The following is a 23,227-nucleotide window of genomic DNA, read 5'->3' as shown; positions in this document are numbered from 1 at the left end:
CCCGACCCAGGGATCGAACCAGGGTCTCCTGCATTGCAGGTGGATTCTTTACCAACTGAGCTATGAGGGAAAGCCCTATGTGGCTCAGCTGGTAAAGAATCCACCTGCAATGCAGGAGACCTGGGTTTGGTCCCTGGGTTGGGAAGATCCCCTGGAGAAGGGGAAAGCTACCCACTCTAGTATTCTGGTCTAGAGAATTCCATGGGGTCACAAATAGTCCAATACGACTGAGATGTCAGGTTGATAGTAAATACCCTTCAAATGTTGTGACTGTACTAGTATTTTACCTCCGTGATCTTCTCTCCGAAACCCAGAAACCCAGTCTAATTATGAGAAAAACATCGGGCACACCCCAAGAGAGGGACCTTCCCCCAAATACCTGACCAGTAATCAATCCTCAAAACTGTCAAAGTCATCAAAGATAAGGAAAGTCTGAGAAACTGTCACAGCCAAGAGAGACCTACGGAGACATGAAGACCCAATGTAATGTCATGTCTGGGATGGGATCTTGGACCAGAGAAAGGATACTGGGTAAAAACTAAGGAAGTCTGAATAATATATGGACTATGAGAAGTCTTTACACTATCTTTACAATTTTCCTATACATCTAAAAGTGTTGGAAAAATTAACAAAGCTAATTTAAAATATTTTTTTAGGATTTCCCTGGTGGTCCACTGGTTAGGATTCTGCCTGCCAATGCAAGGGACTCGGGTTCGATACCTGGTCCGGAAAGTTTCCACGTGCCAATGCACAACTTAGCCCCTGTGCCACATACTCAGCCCAGCTGCCTAGACGCCCCCCCCCCCCCGCTTGGCAACAAGAGAGTAACCCCTGCTTGCTGCAGCTAGAAAAAGCCCACATACAGCAATGAAGCCCTGGCACAGCCAATAAATAATAAACTTAAAGATATACATTTTTAATCTACGACATGTCTACACCCTTCATCTTGTTACTAAACTTCTGGTTCCCTCCCGTGGGGTCAAACTCAGGTCACACCAGAATGTTCTCTGAATGACTTCACGGTTGCCTAATATTATCTATCTTGCAACCCTCTCTTTTTATGGGCAGGCACACTCATCAATAACCTGGGAGAGATTAATGATTGTTCGATGTTGACTATAAAACGGATCTCCCAGTCCAGTAGTGACTATGGCTAAAAGGCTCACAAGAGGTAGAAAGAGCCCATCATCATGACAGGAAAGTCTTTGTGGTTTGAAGGGATACCCTTCCCAAGCCTGGATTACTCACCTGAACTCCTGAGAGAGGTGCAGGAGAGTTTCCTTGTTAAAGATGAGGATGTCTTACTGCTGACTTTCCCCAAATCAGGTAAGGAAGCAGGATCAGGTACTGACAGGCTGTGGCTGTGGCCCTCATTCTTCAGTAGAGAGATGGAAGGCTTTCTGTATGCTGGAAATGCATTAGGGGGATAGAAACGTGCACTGATACCACTGGTGTCCAGAGAAAAGGGTCGAGCCAGGCAGTTACACAGTCAGCTGAGTGCTCAGAGTGGGTAATCAAAGGCATCAGAGGAAACCATGGGAATGAAGCCTAAGGCAGATTCGGCTGTTTGTAGAGAGGAGTGGAGGAAGACGGAGAGTGAAGTCTGTAGAGGAAATGGGTGCTGTTGTTTGGTCACTCAGTACCGTCCGACTCTTTGTGAAACCCCATAAACTATAGCCCGCCAGGCTCCTCTGTCCATGGGATTCTCCAGGTGAGAATACTGGAGAGGGCTGCCATCTCCTTCTCCAGGGGATCCTCCTGACCCAGGGCTTGAGTCCTAATCTCTCTGTCTCCTGCACTGGCATGCGGATTCTTACCACTGAGCCCCCAGAGAAGCCCTAGAAGAAGTAGGGGAGGGAGGTAACTCTGTGAGATGTCTATGTTAATTAGCTTGACAGTGGTAGTCTTTTCACAATGCGACACGTGACAAATGACCATGTACACCTTAAAAATACACATTCTTTTTTAAATAGAATTTTGCTTCCTGCTTTTATAATTACTATTGATTTATTTCGGACTGTGTCAGGTCTTCTCTGCTGCGTGGGCCTTCTCTAGCTGCAGTGTGAGGGCTTCTCTAGAGGCAACTTCTCTTGTGGAGCCCGGGTTCTAGGGCTTCATTAGTTCAGTGACTCACGGCTCAGTAGTTACAGCGCATGGGCTTAGTTGCCCCACTGCCTGTGGGATCTTCCCGGGTCAGAGATTGAACCCATGTTTCCTGCACTGGCAGGTGGATTATTTACCACTGAGCCCCTAGGGATGCCCTATTTCTGCTTTATATGAAAGAGATGATAAACTCCCTGCTAGCAGAAACAAGTCTTATCCAGTTACTTGTATAATATAATGGAGCAATGGAGAGTTTAGTCTTGCCATGTTGCCCCCACTGTTTTTGAACTGAGGGTGTAAACATACACATCCTTAACTTGTTAGTAATAAGTCAATAAAACAAGGTGGGAGGGCTGGGGTGAGGAATAAAACATAACTACCGCAGCCAAGAAGCAAGATAGAAGAAATGGCACTAACTGAGATCAAAAAGAGTGAACGTGGGGCGTCCCTGTTTGATCCCTGGTCAGGGAAGATTCCACATCCTGTGGAGCAACTAAGCCTGTACACCGCAACCACGGAGCCAGTGCTCCAGGGCACACAGGCCACAGCTGCTGAGGCCCATGTGCCTAGAGCCTGTGCTTCACAAGAAAAGAAGCCACTGCAATGAGAAGGCTTCTCAGTAGCCCCTGCTCACTGCAACCAGAGAAAGTCTGAGTGCAACAATGAAAACATAGCACAGGTATTAATGATAAAATAAATAAATATTTTTTTAGATAAAGGAAAGAATTAGCAGCAGGAAAATAAAAATTTTTTTAAAGAGTGAATGTGAAATTATTTTGTGGAAAGAGATATTTTCCAGGACTTCCCTGATGGTCCAGCGGTTAACAATCTGCCTGCCTTGCAGGGGACATGGGTTCAATCCCTGGTCCAGGAAGATCCTCCATGCTGTGGAGCAATTATGCCCGTGTGCCACAACTACCGCAGCCTGCAGGCTCTAGAGCCCATGCTCTGCAACAAGAGAAGTCACTGCAATGAGAAGCCTGTGCATCACAGCTAGAGAGTAGCCCCCTGCTCACCCCAACTGGAGAAAGCCCAAGTGCAGCAAGACCCAGCCAAAAATAAATGCATAAATAAATATAACTTTTCAAAAAGGAGAGATTTTCCAGGAAAGGTATCAGCATATCAGCATGGATAGTGATCAGGAATTGGAAAAGAACTTGGCAAATCCACTGGACTGAAAGGATGTGGATCATACATCTAAGAGTGGCAAGGTCATAGAGGGACTGTGACTGGGCAAGAAGCAAGGCTGAAGTCATCGGAAGTGCAGTGGTAATGATGAGCCAAGGGCAATGGGAATCTGTTAAAAGGCCAAGAGCAACGGGAACATGTTCAAGGGATTTAAGCAAATAGCCGAAGCATAGAAGCAACCCAAAGGTCCACTGACAGATGAATGGGTAAAGAAAATTTATTATCCACATATTGAGAATATTATTCAGCCTTAGAAAGGAATGGAGTTCTGACACTTGCTGCAACACGGATAAACTATGAAGACACAGTATGTATGGAGTGAAGTGAAAGTGTTAGTTGTTCAGTTGTGTCTGACTGTTCATGATCCCAGAGACTGTAGCCCTCCAGGCTTCCCTGTCCATGGGTTTCTTCAAGCACGAACACTGGACTCTGTAGCCATTTCCTTCTCCAGGGGATCTTCTGACCCAGGGATCGAACCTGGGTCTTCTGCATTGCAGGCAGATGTTTTATCATCTGAGCCACCAAGCTCTGCATGGTATGTATGACTCCACTCAAATGAGGTATCAGAAACAGAAAATAGAATGGTTGCCAGGGACTGGAAGGAGAAGAAAATGGGAACTTGTTACTTAATGGGCACAGAGGTTGAGCTGTGCAAGATGGAAAAGTTCTGCAGACTGTTTGCACAACCATGTACATATACTTAACCCTAAAGAGCTGTACAGGGCTGCCTGGTGGCTCAGCAGTAAAGAGTCCGCCTGCCTAGGCAGGAGAAGTGGGTACAATCCCTGGGTTGGAAAGATCCCCTGGAGAAGGAAATGGCAACCCACTCCGGTATTCTTGCCTGGGAAATCCCAAGGACAGAGGAGCCTGGAGGGCTATAGTCCATGGGGTTGCAAAAAGAGCTGGACATGACTGAATGACTAAACAATTCAACTGTACATTTAAAGATGGTTAAGTTGGTACCTTTTATGATCTGTATACATTATAAGAATTTTTTTAAGTCAGATTACAATGATTGATCATATTTTTCCTTTCTTTATCTAGGAACAAACTGGTTGATTGAAACTGTCTGCTTGATTTACTCCAAGGGGGATCCCAAGTGGGTCCAATCTGAGCCCATTTGGGACCGCTCCCCCTGGGTAGAGACTAAGGTTGGGTATGAATTACTAAAGGAGAAGGAAGGCCCACGTCTCATCAGTTCTCACCTGCCCATCCAACTCTTCCCCAAGTCTTTCTTCAAATCCAAGGCCAAGGTCAGTGTACAGCAGTCAAGACAGTCTTCATCAGGGCTTCCCTGGTGGGCCAGTGGTGCTCTGTTGCTTAAGTCATGTCCGACTCTTTGTAACCCCATGGACCGTAACCCACCAGGCTCTGCTGTCCATGAGATTCTCTAGGCAAGAATACTGGAGTGGGTTGCCATGCCCTCCTCCAGGGTATCTTCCCAAGCCAGGGATTAAACCCACATCCCTGGCATCTCTTGCACTGACAAGAAGATTCTTTAGTCTATAGTATCCCAGAGGGAAAGAACAATGCTTTCGTCTTACGAAGATCATGGCATCCTGTCCCATCACTTCATGGGAAATAGATGGGGAAACAGTGGAAACAGTGTCAGACTTTATTTTTCTGGGCTCCAAAATCACTGCAGATGGTGATTGCAGCCATGAAATTAAAAGACACTTACTCCTTGGAAGAAAAGTTATGACCAACCTAGATAGCATATTCAAAAGCAGAGACATTACTTTGCTGACTAAGGTCTGGCTAGTCAAGGCTATGGTTTTTCCTGTGGTCATGTATGGATGTGAGAGTTGGACTGTGAAGAAGGCTGAGCGCCGAAGTATTGATGCTTTTGAACTGTGGTTTTGGAGAAGACTCTTGAGAGTCCCTTGGACTGCAAGGAGATCCAACCAGTCCATTCTGAAGGAGATCAACCCTGGGATTTCTTTGGAAGGAATGATGCTAAAGCTGAAACTCTAGTACTTTGGCCACCTCATGAGAAGGGTTGACTCACTGGAGAAGACTCTGATGCTGGGAGGGATTGGGGGCAGGAGCAGAAGGGGACGACCGAGGATGAGATGGCTGGATGGCATCACGGACTCAATGGGTGTGAGTCTGAGTGAACTCCGGGAGATGGTGATGAACAGGGAGGCCTGGCGTGCTGCGATTCATGGGGTCGCAAAGAGTCAGACAGGACTGAGCGACTGAACTGAACTGGACTGAATTGGTCCAGTGACTAGTTCACTGGAATTTTAAAATACACATTTGATTAATGAATATAATAACTAGTTTATTAAAATAATCCATGATATTTAAAGGGCACTTTCTAAGAACTGGGTTTTTTTTTTTCCATTTTTATGATGATTAAGAAGGTTAGAAAATGACTATTGATTTTTCATGATCCAATTTTTCTCTTTAAGATGATCTACCTCATCAGAAATCCCAGAGATGTGTTTGTGTCTGGTTATTTTTTCTGGAGGAGTGCAAAATTTGTTAAGAGACCACAGTCACTGGAACAATACTTTGACTGGTTTGTCGAAGGAAATGGTGAGTGAATATAAAATGTGAAAGCTCGGAGTTGTCAGAGTCCTTCATCAGACCTCTTTTTATTTTTTTTACCCAACTTGATGTCTCTACATCTTACCAATGCATGGGTATAGGGTTCCATCACCACTGGAACCGAAATTTTCTAAATCCACATATTATCTTGTAAAGCAGGATTTCAACCAGCCCTTTGTTTGCCCCATCAGAAACTATCCTAGCTGTCTTCTGAATCTGCATGACCTAATACTAACACAAAGCATTCACATTCTTCTCCTGTACCCTCCTGAATTTGTGAAAGTCAGGAGACTTTCTGAAAGTCAACTTTCATTGGCTTCCTGGACAATACAATCCTGACTTTCCACCATTTATGGGTGCATCTTTCAAAAACTCCCTTAATTCTCTTGTCCTCTGTGTCTAAAAACTGTATGCATTACCCCAGGACCTTTATGGGCTTCCCAGCTTGCTCAGTGGGTAAAGAATCTGGCTGTAATACAGGAGATGCAGGAGATACAGGTTCTGTCCCTGGGTCGGGAAGATCTCCTGGAGGAGGGCGTGACAACCCACTCCAGTATTCTTGCCAGGAAAATCCCATAGAGAGGAGCCTGGAACGCTCCAGTCACTGGGATTGCAGAGAGTCAGGCACAACTGTAGTGACTTGGCACGCATTCACTCAGGACCTCTATTTTTTTGAATTAATTATTCATTTATCTGGCTGCATCAGGTCTTAGATGTGGAAGGTGAATTCTTCTATCTTAGTTGTGGCTTGGGGGTTCTTTCATTGCAGCATGGGGGATCTAGTTCCCTGACCAGGGGTAGAACCCTGACCCCCTGCATTGGAGCACAGTCTTAGCCACTGTACCACCAGGGAAACCTCTCTGTACTTTTAATTATGCAGAGCTTCTAGGCATTCTCAGATACTTGAAATGTTGCAGTTTTTCCCAAAACTATGTGATGAGTCTAGTACCTCACCTGTGATACATCTCCTGGTTTCAGAACTGTTTCTTTAACAGCTCATGGACATCTTCACTGGAGAGGGCCATTGTTTAGTCGTTCAGTCATGTCTGATCCTTTTCATAAACTATACAAAACAGCATCTCTCCCATCTCTATAGTTTCATCTTTCCCCCCCCTTAGTACTCATCACCAGTGAGTATGTATTCTATTTATTTGTTTCTGCCACATGTCTCTCCACCAAGATGCAACGTCTTTGAGTTTTTCATTGTTGACTCCAGGCCCTAGAGCGGGGCTTGCCACTTGTGTGTGCGTGCTCAGTCCATCAGTTGTCTCTGACTCGTTGCAACTCCCTGGACTGTAGCCCGCCAGGCTCCTCTGTCCATGGAATTGTCCAAGAATATCGGAGTGGGTTACTGTTCCCTCCTCCAGGGGATTTTCCTGACCCAGGGATCGAACCCACATCTCTAGCCCTCTTGCATTGGCAGGCAGATTCTTTACCACTGCTGCCCCCTGGGAAGCCCCATTATCATCAGTGTGAGAGGACAAATAAATAATCAAATGCAACATGAAATAAAGCAAAGAGACCTTAGTAATGTCATTAAGAGATCTATTAATGTCGCTCTTTGATGCTCACAGAGGGCATCCTGCCATCAGTGGACATTCACTCTGCCCCCTGTCTGCCAACATTCTGCCGGAAGTCGACATCTTTTCTGCTTCTTGGGCAGCTAGGGACACACTGGTCACCAAGACAGTTAATGGTGCTGCTGTCAACACGGGAGAATCTAGTGATGTCCTTGGTCTATGGGAGTCACGCTACAGACTCTCTATTGTCCTCATCTGCATGCTCGGCAGCCCTTCCAGGCTATGACGCGATCATCACTTCTATATTGAACAGTTCAGGTTCCCTCCCTTTTTTTTTTTCGCCCTCAACACTAAAGTCCAATCTTCAAACACTGGAAGTCATAGTTTTTGTTGAGCTGATCCTGAGTGAATTCTTCAGCCGTATCTCCTGATTTGCTTCAGGCTACTCTTTCAGGAAAAGAGCAATAAGACTTCCCCGGTGGTCCAGTGGTTCAGAATCTGCCTGCCAAAGCGGGTGACATGGGTTCAATCCCTGGTCTCGGAAAATCCCACAAGCCATGGGGCAACTAGGTGGGTGCACTGCAACTACTGAAGCTAGTATTCCCTTCCTGATTTGGTCTCTTGAGGAATCATAATTCCAACAGCAACAATGAAGGGAAGATGACAGGGAGGGGGGGAAAACACAAGTGTTGTGAGAATGTACCTACCAAGCAAAAATATCTAAATGCTGAACAGATAAGAGGCCAAAAAAGAGCCACTTCTCAGACCACATGGTTCACTGGACACAATCTCCTCACAGACCCTTGAAAACTGTATACAAAACCTGCTGCAAAAGAGACACAGATGTATAGAACGGACTTTTAGACTCTGTGGGAGAGGGAGAGGGTGGGATGATTTGGGAGAATGGCATTGAAACATGTATACTATCAGGTAAGAAACGAATCGCCAGTCTATGTTCGATACAGGATACAGGATGCTTGGGGCTGGTGCATGGGGATGATCCAGAGAGATGATATGGGGTGGGAGGTGGGGGGGGGGGTTCAGGATTGGGAACTCATGTACACCCATGGCTGATTCATGTCAATGTATGGCAAAACCAAATACAGTATTGTAAAGCAAAATAAAGTTAAAAAAAAAAAAGACCCTGCTGCAAAGGCATTAGGCTTGTTAAAGGGCAGATGCATGGTGTTGGATACCGGTTATAACAAGCGTAAATGTGCCCGGCATTGTGCTAGCAATTGTGCCCACAGAGTGAACCTAGTGTATGAATCCCTGCTTTCATTCCATGTGTTATCTACTCACTCTTTCTGCCTCCCCTCCATGCAGTGCTATTTGGATCGTGGTTTGACCACATTCGGGGCTGGATGTCCATGAGAGACAAGGAGAACTTCCTGATACTGAGTTATGAAGAGATGAAATGGGTAACTATTGCTCTTACAGTCAGCACCCTCTCTCTCACCACCATCTGCACTCCCCCCACCTTCCCTCCATTCCCCTGGGTCTCCCTTTCACTTTCTCAAAGTTTGGCCTATAGTCAATAGGAGTGAGAATAGCAACCTGGTCTTCATTGCCTCATTTCTGGTTGACACTTCAAAGCTCCATGCTCTCTTTCTTCACATGTTTTTCTTTGTTTCACCATAAGGTGAAGGGCTTTTTTACAAAAGAATTTTATTTATGTATTGGCTGTGCTGGGTCTTCTTGGCTGTCCTCAGGCTTTCTCTAGGTCTGATGAGACAGGAGTACTCTTGTTGCAGTGCCCGGATTCTAGAGCACAGGCTTAAAAGTTATGCCGCATGAGCTGAGCTGCTCCGAGGCAGGTGGGATCTTCCCAGACCAGGGATCAAACCCAGGTTTCCTGAACTGACAGGCAGAATCTTTAACACTGAGCCCAGGGGAGCTCCTTTGTTTTCTTTTTGTTAGGATTTTTGTTCTGTTCTGTCCATATTGTTCTTGTTATTTTTATAGGTGTGTGATTTATTTTATTTAATTTATTTATTTTAATTGGAAGCTAATTATCTTATAATATTGTAGTGGTTTTTGCCATACATTCACATGAATCAGCCATGGGTGTACACGTGTTCCCCATCCTGAACCCCCCTCCCACCTCCTTCCCCATCCCATCCCTCAGAGTCATCCCAGTGCACCAGCCCTGAGCACCCTGTTTCAAGCATTGAACCTGGACTGGTGACCTATTTCACAAATGGTAATATATATGTTTCAATGCTATTCTCTCAAATCATCCCACCCTGGTCTTCTCCCACAGAGTCCAAAAGTCTGTTCTTTACATCTGTGTCTCTTTTGCTCTCTCACATATACCATCTTTCTAAATTCCATATATATGCATGAATATACTGTATTGGTGTTTTCCTTTCTGACTTATTTCACTCTGTATAATAGGCTGCAGTTTCATCCACCTCATTAGAACTGATTCAAATGCATTCTTTTTAATAGCTGAGTAATATTCCATTGTGTATATGTACCACAGCTTTCATATCCATTCACCTGCCAGTCAACGTCTAGGTTGCTTCCATGTCCTAGCTATTGTAAACAGTGCTGCGATGAACATTAGGGTACATGTGTCTCTTTCAGTTCTGGTTTCCTTGGTGTGTATGCCCAGCAGTGGGATTGCTGGGTCATATGCAAGTTCTGTTTCCAGTGTTTTAAGGAGTCTCCATAGTGGCTGTACTAGTTTGCATTCCCACCAACAGTGTAAGAGTGTTCCCTTTTCTCCACACCCTCTCCAGCATTTATTGTTTGTAGGCTTTTTGATACCAGCCTTCTGACCAGCGTGAGATGGTACCTCAATGTAGTTTTAATTTGCATTTCTCTGATAATGAGTGATATTGAGCATCTTTTTAGGTGTTTGTTAGCCATCTGTATGTCTTTGGAAAAATGTCTGTTTAGTTCTTTAGCCCATTTTTTGATTGGGTCATTTATTTTTCTGGAATTGAGCTGCATGAGCTGCTTGTCTATTTTTGAGATTAATTCTTTGGCAGTTGCTTCATTTGGTATCATTTTCTCTCATTCTGAAGGCTGTCTTTTCACCTTGCTTATAGTTTTCTTTGTTGTGCAAAAGCTTTTAAGTTTAATTAGGTCCCATTTGTTTATTTTTGCTTTTATTTCCATTACTCTGGGCAGTGGGTCATAGAGGATCCTGCTGTGATTTATATCAGAAAGTGCTTTGCCTATGTTTTCCTCTAGCAGTTTTATAGTTTCTGGTCTTCCATTTAAATCTTTGATCCATTTTTAGTTTATTTTTGTGTATGGTGTTAGAAAGAGTTCTAGTTTCATTCTTTTACAAGTGGTTGACCAGTTATCCCAGCATCAGTTGTTAAAGAGATTATCTTTTCTCCATTGTATATTCTTGCTTCCTTTGTCAAAGATAAGGTGTCCATAGGTATGTGGATTTATCTTTGGGCTTTCTATTTTGTTCCATTGATCTATATTTCTGTCTTTGTGCCAGTACCATACTGTCTTGATGATGGTAGCTTTTTAAGTATAGTCTGAAGTCAGGCAGGTTGATTCCTCCAGTTCCATTCTTCTTTCTCAAGATTGCTTTGGCTATTCAAGGTTTTTTGTATTTCCATACAATTTGTGAAATTATTTGTTCTAGTTCTCTGAAACATACCATTGGTAGCTTCATAGGGATTGCATTGAATCTATAGATTGCTTTGGGTAGTTTACTCATTTTCACTGTATTGATTCTTCCGATCCATGAACATGGTATATTTCTCCATCTATTTGTGTCATCTCGGATTTCTTTCATCAGTGTCTTCTAGTTTTCTATATATAGGTCTTTTGTTTCTTTAGGTAGCTTTATTTCTAAGTATTTTATCCTTTTCATCACAATGGTGAATGGAATTATTTCCTTAATTTCTCTTTCTTTATTCTCATTGTTAGTGTATAGGAATGCAAGGGATTTCTGTGTGTGAATTTTTTATCCTGCAACTTTACTGTATTCATTGATTAGCTCTAGTAATTTTCTGGTGGAGTCTTTAGGGTTTTTTATGTAGAGGATCATGTCATCTGCAAACAGTGAGAGTTTTACTTTTTCTTTTCCAATCTGGAGTCCTTTTATTTCTCTTTCTTTTCTGATTGCTGTGGCTAAAACTTCCAAAACTATGTTGAATAGTAGTGGTGAGAGTGGGCATCCTTGTCTTATTCCTGCCTTATGGGAAATGCTTTCAATTTTTCACCACTGAGGATAATGTTTGCTGTGGGTTTACCATATATGACTTTTATTATGTTGAGGTATGTTCCTTCTATGCCTGCTTCCTGGAGGGTTTTATCATAAATGGATGTTGAATTTTGTCAAAGGTTTTCTCTTCATCTATTGAGATAATCATATGGCTTTTATCTTTCAATTTGTTAATGTCATGTATCACATTGATTTGCCAATATTGAGGAATCCTTGCATCCCTGGGATAAAGCCCACTTGGTCATGATATATGATCTTTTTAATATATTGTTGGATTCTGTTTGCTAGAATTTTGTTAAGGATTTTTTCATCTATGTTCATCAGTGATATTGGCCTGTAGTTCTTTTTTCGTGGCAGCTTTGTCTGGTTTTGGTATTAAGGTGATGGTCCCCTCATAGAATGAGATTGGCAGTTTACCTTCCTCTGCAATTTTCTGGAAGAAATTGAGTACGATAGGTGTTAGCTCTTCTCTAAATCTTCGGTAGAATTCACCTGTGAAGCCATCTGGTCCTGGGCTTTGTTTGTTGGAAGATTTTTTATTACAGTTTTGATTTCTGTGCTTGTGTTGGGTCTGTTAAGATTTTCTACTTCTTCCTGGTTCAGTTTCAGAAGGTTATATTTTTCTAAGAATTCATCCATTTCTTCCAAATTGTCCATTTTTTTGGCATTTAGTTGCTGATAATACTCTCTTATGATCCTTTGTATTTCTGTGTTATCTGTTGTGATTTCTCCATTTTCATTTCTAATTTTGTTGATTTGATTCTTCTCCCTTTTTTTCTTGATGAGTCTGGCTAATGGTTTGTCTATTATATTTATCTTCTCAAAGAATCAGCTTTTAGTTTTGTTGATTTTTGCTGTAGTCTCCTAGGTTTCTTTTTCATTTATTTCCGCTCTAATTTTTATGATTTCTTTCCTTCTACTAACCCTGGGGTTCTTCATTTCTTCTTTTTCTAGTTGCTTTAGGTGTAAAGTTAGGTTATTTATTTGATTTTTCTCTTGTTTCTTGCAGTAAGCTTGTATTGCTATGAACTGTCCCCTTAGCACTGCTTTTACTGAATCCCATAGGTTTTGGGTTGTTGTGTTTTCATTTTCATTCGTTTCTATGCATATTTTGATTTCTTGTTTGCTTTCTTCTGTGTTTTGTTGGTTATTCAGAAGTGTGTTGTTTAGCCTCCATATGTGTGTATTTTTAGTAGTTTCTTTTCCTGTAGTTGATGTCTAATCTTACTGCATCGTGAACAGAAAATATGCTTGAAATGATTTCAATGTTTTCGACTTTACCAAGGCTAGATTTATGGCCAGGATGTGATCTATCCTCGAGAATGTTCCATGTGCACTTGAGGTAAAGGTGAAATTCATTATTTTGGGGTGAAATGTCCCAGATTTCAGTTAGGTCTAACTGGTCTATTGTATCATGTAAAGTTTGTGTTTATAAACCTTTTCTGTGTTTTCTGTCTAGAGAAGATCCTTTAACATTTATTGAAGAGCTGGTTTGGTGGTGCTGAATTCTCTCAGCTTTGCTTATCTGTAAAGCTTTTGATTTCTCCTTCATATTTGAATGAGATCCTTGCTGGGTATAGTAATCTGGGTTGTAGGTTTTTCTCTTTCATCCCTTTAAGCATGTCCTGCCAGTCCCTCCTGGCCTGAAGAGTTTCTATTGAAAGATCAGCTGTTATCCTTATGGGAATCCCCTTGTGTGTTATTTGTTGTTTTACCCTTGCTGCTTTTAATATTTGCTCTTTGTGTTTGATCTTTGTTAACTTGATTAATATGTGTCTTGGGGTGTTTCACCTTGATTTTATCCTGTTTGGGACCCTCTGGGTTTCTTGGACTTGGGTGGCTATTTCCTTCCCCATTTTAGGGAAGTTTTCAACTATTTTCTCCTTAAGTATTTTCTCATGGCCTTTCTTTTGGTCTTCTTCTTCTGGGACTCCTATGATTTAAATGTTGGGGTGTTTAACATTGTCCCAGAGGTCTCTGAGGTTGTCCTCATTTCCTTTAATTCTTTGTTCTTTTTTCCTCTCTGCTTCATTTATTTCCACCATGCCATCTTCCATTTCACTTATCCTATCTTCTGTCTTAGTTACTCTACTGTTGGCTCCCTCCAGAGTGCTTTTGATCTCAGTTATTGCGTTATTCATTATTGACTGACTGTTTTATTTCTTCTGGGTCCTTGTTAAACATTTCTTGCATCTTCTCAATCCTTGTCTCTATTCTATTTATCTGTAACTGCATTTTGTTTTCAAGATTTTGGATCATCTTTACTATCATTATTCTGAGTTCTTTTTCAGGTAGACTCCCTATCTCCTCCTCTTGTTTGGTTTAGTGGGCATTTATCATGTTGTTTACCTGCTGAATATTGCTCTGCCTTTTCATTTTGTTTAGATTGCTTTGTTTGGGATGGACTTTCTCTATTCTGGAAGTTTGTGGTTCCTCTTTCTTGTGGAGGTTTCTCCCTGTGGGTGGGGTTAGACTAGTGGCTTGTCAAGGTTTCCTGGTTAGGGAAGCTTGCATCAGTGTTCTGGTGGGTAGAGCTGGATCTCTTCTCTCTGGAGTGCAATGAAGCATCCAGTAGCGAGTTTGGAGGTGTCTATGATAGGTTTTGGAGAAGGCAATGGCACCCCACTCCAGTACTCTTGCCTGGAAAATCCCATGGATGGAGGAGCCTGGTAGGCTGCAGTCCATGGGGTCGCTAAGAGTCGGACACAACTGAGTAACTTCACTTTCACTTTTCACTTTCACGCATTGGAGAAGGAAATGGCAACCCACTCCAGTGTTCTTGCCTGGAGAATCCCAGGGACAGGGGAGCCTGGTGGGCGGCCGTCTATGGGGTCGCACAGAGTCGGACACACCTGAAGTGACTTAGCAGCAGCAGCATGATAGGTTTGATGTGACTTTGGGCAGTCTCTACTTTAATGCTCAGGGCTATGTTCCTGCATTGCTGGAGAATTAGCATGGTATGTCTCGCTCTGGAACTTGTTGGCTGTTGGGTGGAACTTGGTTTCAGTGTAAGTATGGAGGGTTTTGGATGAGCTGTTGTCAATTAATATTCCCTGGAGTTAGGAGTTCTCTGCTGTTCTCAAGTTTTGGATTTCAGCCTCCTGACTCTGGCTTTCAGTCTCATTCTTTGAGTAGCCTCAAGATTTCTCCATCCATACAGCACTGGTGATAAAACATGTAGGTTAATGGTGAAAAGATTCTCTACAGTGAGGGACAGCCAGAGAAAGTCAGAGTTACATAAAGAAGAGAAGAGGGAGGAGGGAGATAGAGGTAACCAAGAGGAGAAGAGGGACAGTCAAAAAGGGGGAGACCAATCTAGCCAGTAATCAGTTCCCTAAGTGTTCTCTACAGCCTGAAACACCCAGAGAGATTCACAGAGTTAAGTAGAGAAGAGAAGGGGGAGGGAGGAGATATAGGTGACCTGGGGGAGAAAAGGGAGAGTCTAAAGGGGAGAGAGCAATCAAGCCAGTAATCACATCCCTAAGTAAAAATAAGTACTGAAGATTAGATTCTTAATGGTACAAAATTGATAACAAATACCAATAAGCAAAGATGAAAAAAATCTCGAGTAAAGGTTAAACTCTCAAAATACAAAATAATATCAATCACAAAAATTATAAAAAATATATATGTGAAATTTGCTTTAAAAATAGGGTCTTTTTTGCAAGGTAATAGTAGGTTATAAAAATGAAAATTAAAGGAGTAATAAAGAAATTAAAAATTTTTTAAAAACTAAATAATGATAATAGTAAAAATATATCTAGGAATTTCTCTGGAGCTGTTGAGGACAGCGTGGGGTCAGTTCAGTTGCAGATAGTTCCTTGTTCCATCTTATACTTCTTCTCAAGGTCTATGCTGCTGTTGAGTCACTTCAGTAGTGTCCGACTCTGTGTGACCCCATAGACGGCAGCCCACCAGGCTCCACCATCCCTGGGATTCTCCAGGCAAGAACACTGGAGTGGGTTGCCATTTCCTTCTCCAATGCATGAAAGTGAAAAGTCAAAAGTGAAGTTGCTCAGTCGTGTCCGACCCCCAGCAACCACATGGACTACAGCTTACCAGGCTCCTCCACCCATGGGATTTTCCAGGCAGGAGTACTGGAGTGGGATGCCATTGCCTTCTCCTCTCAAGGTCTATAGGCCTCTTCCAATGCTTGCTGCTGCTGCTGCTGGTGCTAAGTCGCTTCAGTTGTGTCTGACTCTGTGCGACCCCATAGACAGCAGCCCACAAGGCTCCCCCATCCCTGGGATTCTCCAGGCAAGAATACTGGAGTGGGTTGCCATTTCCTTCTCCAATGCATGAAAGTGAAAAGTCAAAGTGAAGTCGCTCAGTCGTGTCCGACTCTTAGCGACCCCATGGACTGCAGCCTACCAGGCTCCTCAGTCCATGGGATTTTCCAGGCAAGAGTACTGGAGTGGGGTGCCATTGCCTTCTCCATTCCAATGCTTAGTCAATGCAAACTACAGAGTTTTAATTTGTTGCACCTGTCACTTCCAGAGCCGCTCCCTCTTTGCTTATTTTTGCTGCCTCTGCTTGCAAGTTTCTTCACTGTCTAATTTCCACCCTGACACAAGGAGGCGAAGATGGTCACTTATTTAGGCTCACTTGCTCAGTTGTGCTGTAGGGTGGAAGGAATACTGCAAACAATTTTCACTGGCATGTGTGGGGAGTGCTCGCAGTGTATGGACCACACTGGGTTTGCCTCAGCTCAGCCCCCTGTGGCTCTTGTGTCCCTTGTGGCTCAGCTGGTAAAGAATCTGCCTGCAACGTGGGAGACGTGGGTTCAATCCGTGGTTTGGGAAGATCCCCTGGAAAAGGGAAAGGCTACCCACTCCAGTATTCTGGCCTGGAGAATTCCATGGACTGCATAATCCATCGGGTCACAAGGAGTTAGACACAACTGAGCTACTTTCACTTTCACTTTCATGGCCCCTATGCTTTCCCACTCTACACTGCTCAGGCTCCAGGCTGCTCTGAAGGGGAACTGTCCAAAGCAGGCCCTGGGTTGCGTGCACTTCCCAAGTCTAAACTGCTCAGGTTCAGGTTCTTGAGTACTCCACAAAGGCAGAGACTTGGTTGGGCCTGCATTTTGTGACCTTCCCAGGTCCGAGGAGCTCAGATGACCAGGTGCTTTTTGAGCGCACTCTCCCAGGTGTGCAGCACATTTTATCACCTCCCCGGTCCCAGCCGCTCAGTTTCCTGGGTGTGTCGCAAAAGAGCCATCTCAGGTGTGCCCTGTGTCTCCTCTGGGGGGCTGATCTCAGGCTGCGACCCTCCTGGCAGATGTCAACCATCCAAGATCCCAGGAAGACTTAGTTAGCAACTGGGAGCCTGCTCACACTTTGGTATAGGATGCTGTCTCTGGGGCCAAGATTGCCCCCTGCCTTCCAGCTCTGGCTGTCGCCCACCTGTCTCTGCCTCTGGCATGGAGATGGGCCAGTCTGCAGCCAGCTAGCTCTCCTATTGTATTCACTCAATCCTTTGTTCTGGGAGCAGACCAGGCTGTGACTTAGGTTAGAGCTTTTTGAGGGAAAGTTCTCTCTCTCTCTTTTTTTCCTCTCTCTCTGGCTATCCCACAGTTTGGGTTGCTATCTCATGTTAGCTCCTTCAGATTATCCTCTGAGCATTCAGGCCCGGTCCTTACCCTAAGCATGCATCCTGCACCTCCCCCACTTGCTGGTGCCAGACGCGAGCATCTAGGCTATTTCTCTGCTGGGAGTTGTGCTTAAGGCACATATTCTGCGGGCTTTTTTTTTTCCCCCCTCCCAGTTATGTTGCCCTCTGAAATTCCAAAACTCCCCACAGACCCGCTGGTGAGAGGGTTTCCTGGTGTTTGGAAGCTTCTCCTTCACGATTCCCTCCCTGGGACAGATCTCTGTCCCTAACAATTTTGTCTTTCTTTTTGTCTTTTATATTTTGTCCTACCTCCTTTTGAAGAGAATGGGCTGCCTTTCTGGGTGACTGGAGTATTCTGCCAGAGCTCAGAAGTTGTTTTGTAGAAGCTGCTCAGCATTCAAATGATTTTTTGATGGATTTGTGGGGGAGAAAGTGGTCTCCTCGTCCTATTCCTCCACCATCTTAGGACTACCCCAAGTGTGTGATTACTTGTTAGACCATACTGAAGGCTCATGGAATAAAGAAAACCTTTAAAGCATTATACCTCTAAGAGGAAAGTCTGATTTAAAGCAAAGCCATTCTGGTTATAAAATCCTTTTTCTTATCATAATCTCCCAAGATCATATGTGAAGTATTGAGATAATAAATAAGAAGATATGGTAAAGCTCTCTTGTTTTGTTCAAATGTTAGTTGTGAAAAACAGCATTATTTGGGCGCATAACCAAGGCTTGAAATCAACTCCTTAAATTTTTGTCAATTTCTCCCTGAAGCTCTCTTCCCTAACCCTGATTATAACTCCAGAAGCCCTTCTTAAGTCTCCTTAACAAACCCAGCACTTTAGTGTTTCAATGTGTCCTGAATTCAACTATACTGGGAAATCCATCATGGTCTTTCGATCTACTTTTTTCAACCTCTCTCTAAGTCATTTTTAAATTTTTCAAAAGTTTTATTGACATATAGTTGCTTTACAGTGTATATAGCTTCTGGTGTAAAGTGAATCAGCTATACCTATGCATATATCCCCTCTTTATTATTATTATTATTTCCTTCCCATTTAAGTCACCACAGAGCTTGACTAGAGTTCTCTGTGTATACAGTAGGTTCTCATAGGTTACCTATTCTTTTCTTAGTGTTGATAGTGTCTATGTGTCAATGTCAGTCACCCCGTTCACCCACTCTGGACTCCTCCAACTCTAGCCCTACTCATGTCTCTGCATTTCTTTCCTCTTTTCCTCTCCTCTCTCCCCCTCCTCTTTCTGCTGTCTCCTCCCCCTCATCTCCTTTTCTATGTCCTTGCTCTTTCACATAATCTCTCAGATTTTCTCTTCTTCTAGGACACAAGGAGCACTGTGGAGAAGATCTGCCGATTCCTGGGCAAGAAACTAGAACCAGAAGAACTGAACTCAGTCCTCAAAAACAGTTCTTTCCAGGCCATGAAAGAAAACAATATGTCCAATTATTCCCTCCTGAAGGGTCAGTATTTTGAGGAGAATGGACAACTTTTGAGAAAAGGTAAAGAAAACATTCTGCCTTCAAAATGGATCAGAATATGTAGAGATTATTCTTGGCTTATAATAGGGCACTAACCACTGGGAGTAGGGAATGTTTGAATTTATCAATTTAAATTGCTCATCAGTTGAGATTATCTCTTGTGAGCCCTTATTAGGGCATCTCTTTTTAGAGTACTGATGTGGGCTGCAGGTGCTTGAGAAAGTTATTTAAGATTAATTTGTTTTGGTGTGGACCATTTTGAAGTGTTTATTGAACTTGTTGCAATATTGTTTCTGTTTTATGTCTTGGTTATTTGGCTGCAAAATAAATAATGGCATGACCAAATAAATAATAAACAATTTAAAAAAAGAGAAGAGTAGTTAGATATCTAATACAATAATGCAGGTGAGAAATGATGTTGGCTTGGATGGAGGTGGTAGAAATAGAAGTTGTGAAAAGTGACTAGACACTGCTTATTACAGACCCCATGGACATCTGTCCATGAGATTCTCCAGGCAAGAATAATCAAGTGGGTTGCCATGCCCTCCTCCAGGGGATCTTCCCAACCCAGGGACTGAACCTGGGTTTCCTGCATTGCTGGCAGATTCTTTACCATTTGAGCCACCAGGGAAGATCTGTTATAGAAAATAAAGCAGTGTTATTGATGATGAATTTCATTCAAGATGAGAGAAGAGAAGGCAGGAAATTGTTCCAAGCAGGCCAATGTGTAAATGAGTATGACCATTAGGCATATGAAAACAACAAACCATGAGTCATTCTGCTGTATTAACTGGAACTTCCATGTCAAACAGACAGAAGGAAATAGATCGAGGGCTTCCCTGATGGTTTAGTGGTTAAGAATCTGCCTGACAACGCAGGGGACACAGGTTCGATTAGTTGCCCATTGGCTGTGGGCTACTAAGCCCATGCACCACACCTGCTGAGGCTGAGCTCTAGAGCACATGCTTGGCAACAAGAGAAGCCTGTGCACTCAAACTAGAGAGTGGCCTGTGCTCGCTGCAACTGGGGAAAGCTGATGCACAGCCACAAAGACTCAGCACAGCCACAAATAAATAAATTTTAAAACATATATAAAATAAACCATGTAAGAATGTGTTGTGTACTACTTAATAGCAATGCATTAAAATAAATAGATCTAGAAGATATGTATTGGAGTCTTGAGACCTACCCCTAGATCTGACGTGAGTCTCTATTTTGTGTTTGTCAGGCGTGGCTGGGGACTGGAAAAATTACTTCACGGTGGCCCAAGCTGAAACCTTTGATCAACTATTCCAGGAGAAGATGGCAGACCTTCCTCAAGATCTGTTCCTGTGGAAATAATGATCAAAAACTTCTGGATCTTATATGGACAATGATAATTGCTCTCCTGTCCTCGTATATGTGAAGGACTGGGAGGAATTGCATGAAACCTGTTATTTCATCCTGGTGCTTCAATTGATCCAATGTCTGCATCTTTGAGGATTATCAGAGTACCCCTATTTTGCTTCTTGGTATCCCAGCTTTCAAAAATTGTTTATAGTGTTTCATTTCATTCATACAGAGAGGTCAAGAAATAACGCAAGAAGCGTTGTTGTTGTTCAGTCACTAAGCTGTGTCCGACACTTTGTGACCCCATGAACTGCAGCACGCCAGGGTCCTCTGTCACCAACTATCTGCAAGTTGGCTCAAATGCATGTCCATTGAGTCTGTGATGCAATCTAACCATCTCATCCTCTGATGCCCCTTCCTCCTTTTGCCCTAATCTTTCTCAGCAGCAGAGTCTTTTCCAATGATCGGCTCTTCACATCAGGTGATCAAAGTATTGGAGCTTCAACTTCAGCATCAGTCCTTCCAATGAGTATTCAGGGTTGATTTCCTTAGGATTGACTGGATTGATCTCCTTCTGTCCAAGGGACTCTCAAGAGTCTTCTGCAGCGCAGAAGCACCACAATTTGAAAACATCAATTCTTTGGGGCTCAGCCTTCTTTATGGTCCAACTCTCACATCCGTAGAATCAAAACTATGGTGTTTCTAGTAGTCCTATATGGATATGGAAGAGAAGCCCTGGATGGTCCTAATTTTAGCTGAATGAAGCCCACCAGGAAATGATATCAACCTAAATGTTCTTTAATTACTTCTGGAGTCAATATTTCAGAAGCAGGCATTCTTCTTTTTGCTTGTTATGTGAATGTGGGAAGCCTTGAATCCTAGAGTCCTCCACTGGGTAACAGAAGTTGGGACCCGTGAAATAACAATTGCTATTATAGATTTTCAATGTGGCCAAAAAGAGAATTCTCGCAGCCCAACCACTAAAACCTGGAAGCGTTTCATTAATTCTAAGTATGTTAATGATGAAATGGCAAATAAGAACTGGATCCTGCCATGTAATTTCACCCTCATACCTGTGAGTCTAAAGCAAGTTCTTGTCTCTTATGCTTAAAAAGAGAGATTTCAGGGACTTCCCTAGTGGTCCAGTGGTTAAAACTCTGTGCTTCCAATGCAGAGATCCCTGCATTGGGAACTAAGATCCCACAGGCTACACAGAGTGGCCAAAAAAAAAAAAAGAACAAATAGATTTCTTAAAAAAATAGGTTGCTATAAAAAAAAAGTGTGAAAGATTTAAATCCATGGTATCCCAATTTCACTGTAGCTCATTGTCACTACATCTATTTATTTAGTTTTAATTTTGATGTTTTAAGGGCTTCCCTGAAATCTCAGTTGGTAAAGAACCACCCTGCAATGCAGGAGAACCCTGTTCAATTCCTGGGTCAGGAAGATCCCCTGGAAAAGGAATAGGCCACCCATTCCTATTCTGGCCTAGAGAATTCCAAGGACTTTATAGCCCATGGGGTTGCAAAGAGTTGGACATGACTGAGCAACTTTTTTTATTTTTAATTATCTTCAAACTTAGGGGAATCTTGCAAGCAATACACACAAAATTCTTGTGTATAATTCACACAGATTTACCAACACTAACCTGTTGTTAACATTTACTAGATTACGCTCTCATTTCTTTCACTCTAATATACAATATAAACGTTTTCAGCCATTTGAGAGTAAGTTACAGAAATCCTTTCCTTTCATCCTTCAAAACTTCAGCGTACGGGGCTTCTCTGGTGGCTCAGTAGTTAAGAATCCACTTGTCAATGCAGGAGACACGGGTTCCTCCCTGGTCTGTGAAATCCCACATGTCACAGAGCAACTTAGCCCGTGTGTCACAACTATTGAGCCTGTGCTCCAGAGCTCGGGAGCCACAACTCTGAAGCCCTCGGGCCCGAGAGCCCTGCTCCACAGGAGAAACCGCAGCAATGAGATGCCTGCTCACCTCAATTAGAGAGTAGCCCTGCTCGCCACAACTAGAGAAAAAGCCTGGGCAGCAACTAAGACCCAGCAGAGTTAAAAATAAATAAATACAATTACTTTTAAAAAGCTTTATATTTTCTAAGATCAAAAATATTTCACTTATAATCCACAAAAATGACAGAAATCAGGGAAGTTTGTATTGATGCAATGTTATTATCTAATCCACAGCGTGCATTCAAATGTGGTCAACTCTCCCAATAATGAAATAATAGCCTTTTCTGTGGTCTAGAAGTCAATCCAGGGTTTAGTTTACATTCTCCTCTATCTGGAACATATCCTCAGCTTTTCTTTTCTTTTTTAAATAACATTTGATCATTTAAATGGTGCCAGACAATAGTTTCAGAGAAGATCCTCAATAAGAGTTTACACAATGTGTTCTCATGAATACCTTCACATCTAGACTTCATGTTTTAAATATATCCATATAAAAAGGAGGGAAGGTAAGGAGTTCCCTGGCACTCCAGTGGTTAAGACTCTGAGCTTCCAAAGCAAGGGGTATGGGTTCAATCTCTGATCAGAGAACTAAGATCCCACATGACATGAGGCATGGCCAAAACATTTAGAAAAAAAAAAGACGGGGAGAGTAAATTTACCATGGGAAAATCCAACAAACATTACTTCTGCCAGGTGATCAAAGTCAACATCAACAATGAGATGTCAGGTTGATAGTAAATACCCTCTGAGTGTTGTGACTGTGCTAGTATTTTTCCTCTGTGATCTTCCTCTCCAAAACCCAGAAACCCAGTCTAATTATGAGAAAAACATTGGGCACACCCCAAGAGAGGGAGCTTTTCCAAAATACCTGACCAGTAACCAATCCTCAAAACTGTCAAAGTCATCAAAGACAAGGAAAGTCTGAGAAACTGTCATAGCCGAGACCTAAGGAGACATGAAGACCCAATGTAACATCATGTCTGAGATGGGACCTTGGGCCAAAGAAAGGATATTAGGTAAAAACTAAGGAAGTCTGAATAAAGTACGGACTATGAGACTATGAGAATTCTTTACAATTTTCCTATATATTTAAAAGTGTTGAAAAAATAACAAAGCTTATTTAATATATATATATTTTTAAGGCTTCCCTGGTGGTCCAGCGGTTAGGATTCTGCCTGCCAGTACAAGGGACACAGGTTCAATACCTGGTCTGGGAAGTTTTTACATGCCATGGCAGAACTTAGCCCCTGTGCCACATACT

The 23,227-nt window shown here is 42.8% G+C and overlaps 1 protein-coding gene across 3 annotated transcripts; it reads left to right on the top strand.

The window, feature by feature from the left end:
• The first annotated feature begins 1,146 nt into the window (after positions 1 to 1,146).
• LOC101120103 (sulfotransferase 2A1-like) lies at positions 1,147 to 23,023 on the top strand. 3 transcript variants are annotated; one of them, XM_004015342.6, is made up of 6 exons: positions 1,147 to 1,326; positions 4,336 to 4,544; positions 5,706 to 5,832; positions 8,691 to 8,785; positions 18,513 to 18,690; positions 19,898 to 23,023. In XM_004015342.6, the coding sequence occupies exons 1-6, from the start codon at positions 1,191 to 1,193 to the stop codon at positions 20,008 to 20,010; spliced, it is 858 nt and encodes a 285-aa protein (XP_004015391.2). In that variant the 5' UTR covers positions 1,147 to 1,190; the 3' UTR covers positions 20,011 to 23,023. The 3 variants fall into 3 exon arrangements, with proteins under 3 accessions (XP_004015391.2, XP_060254699.1, XP_042088178.1); XM_060398716.1 differs by lacking the exon at positions 1,147 to 1,326 and adding an exon at positions 2,950 to 3,497; XM_042232244.2 differs by lacking the exon at positions 1,147 to 1,326 and adding an exon at positions 2,950 to 3,826.
• Positions 23,024 to 23,227: the final 204 nt, after the last annotated feature.

This window comes from Ovis aries, chromosome 14, assembly GCF_016772045.2.
Source record: "Ovis aries strain OAR_USU_Benz2616 breed Rambouillet chromosome 14, ARS-UI_Ramb_v3.0, whole genome shotgun sequence".
In the NCBI taxonomy this organism is placed as follows: Eukaryota; Metazoa; Chordata; class Mammalia; order Artiodactyla; family Bovidae; genus Ovis; species Ovis aries.
Note: the sequence above shows the minus strand (reverse complement) of the source record. Positions and strands in the feature narration are given on the sequence as shown.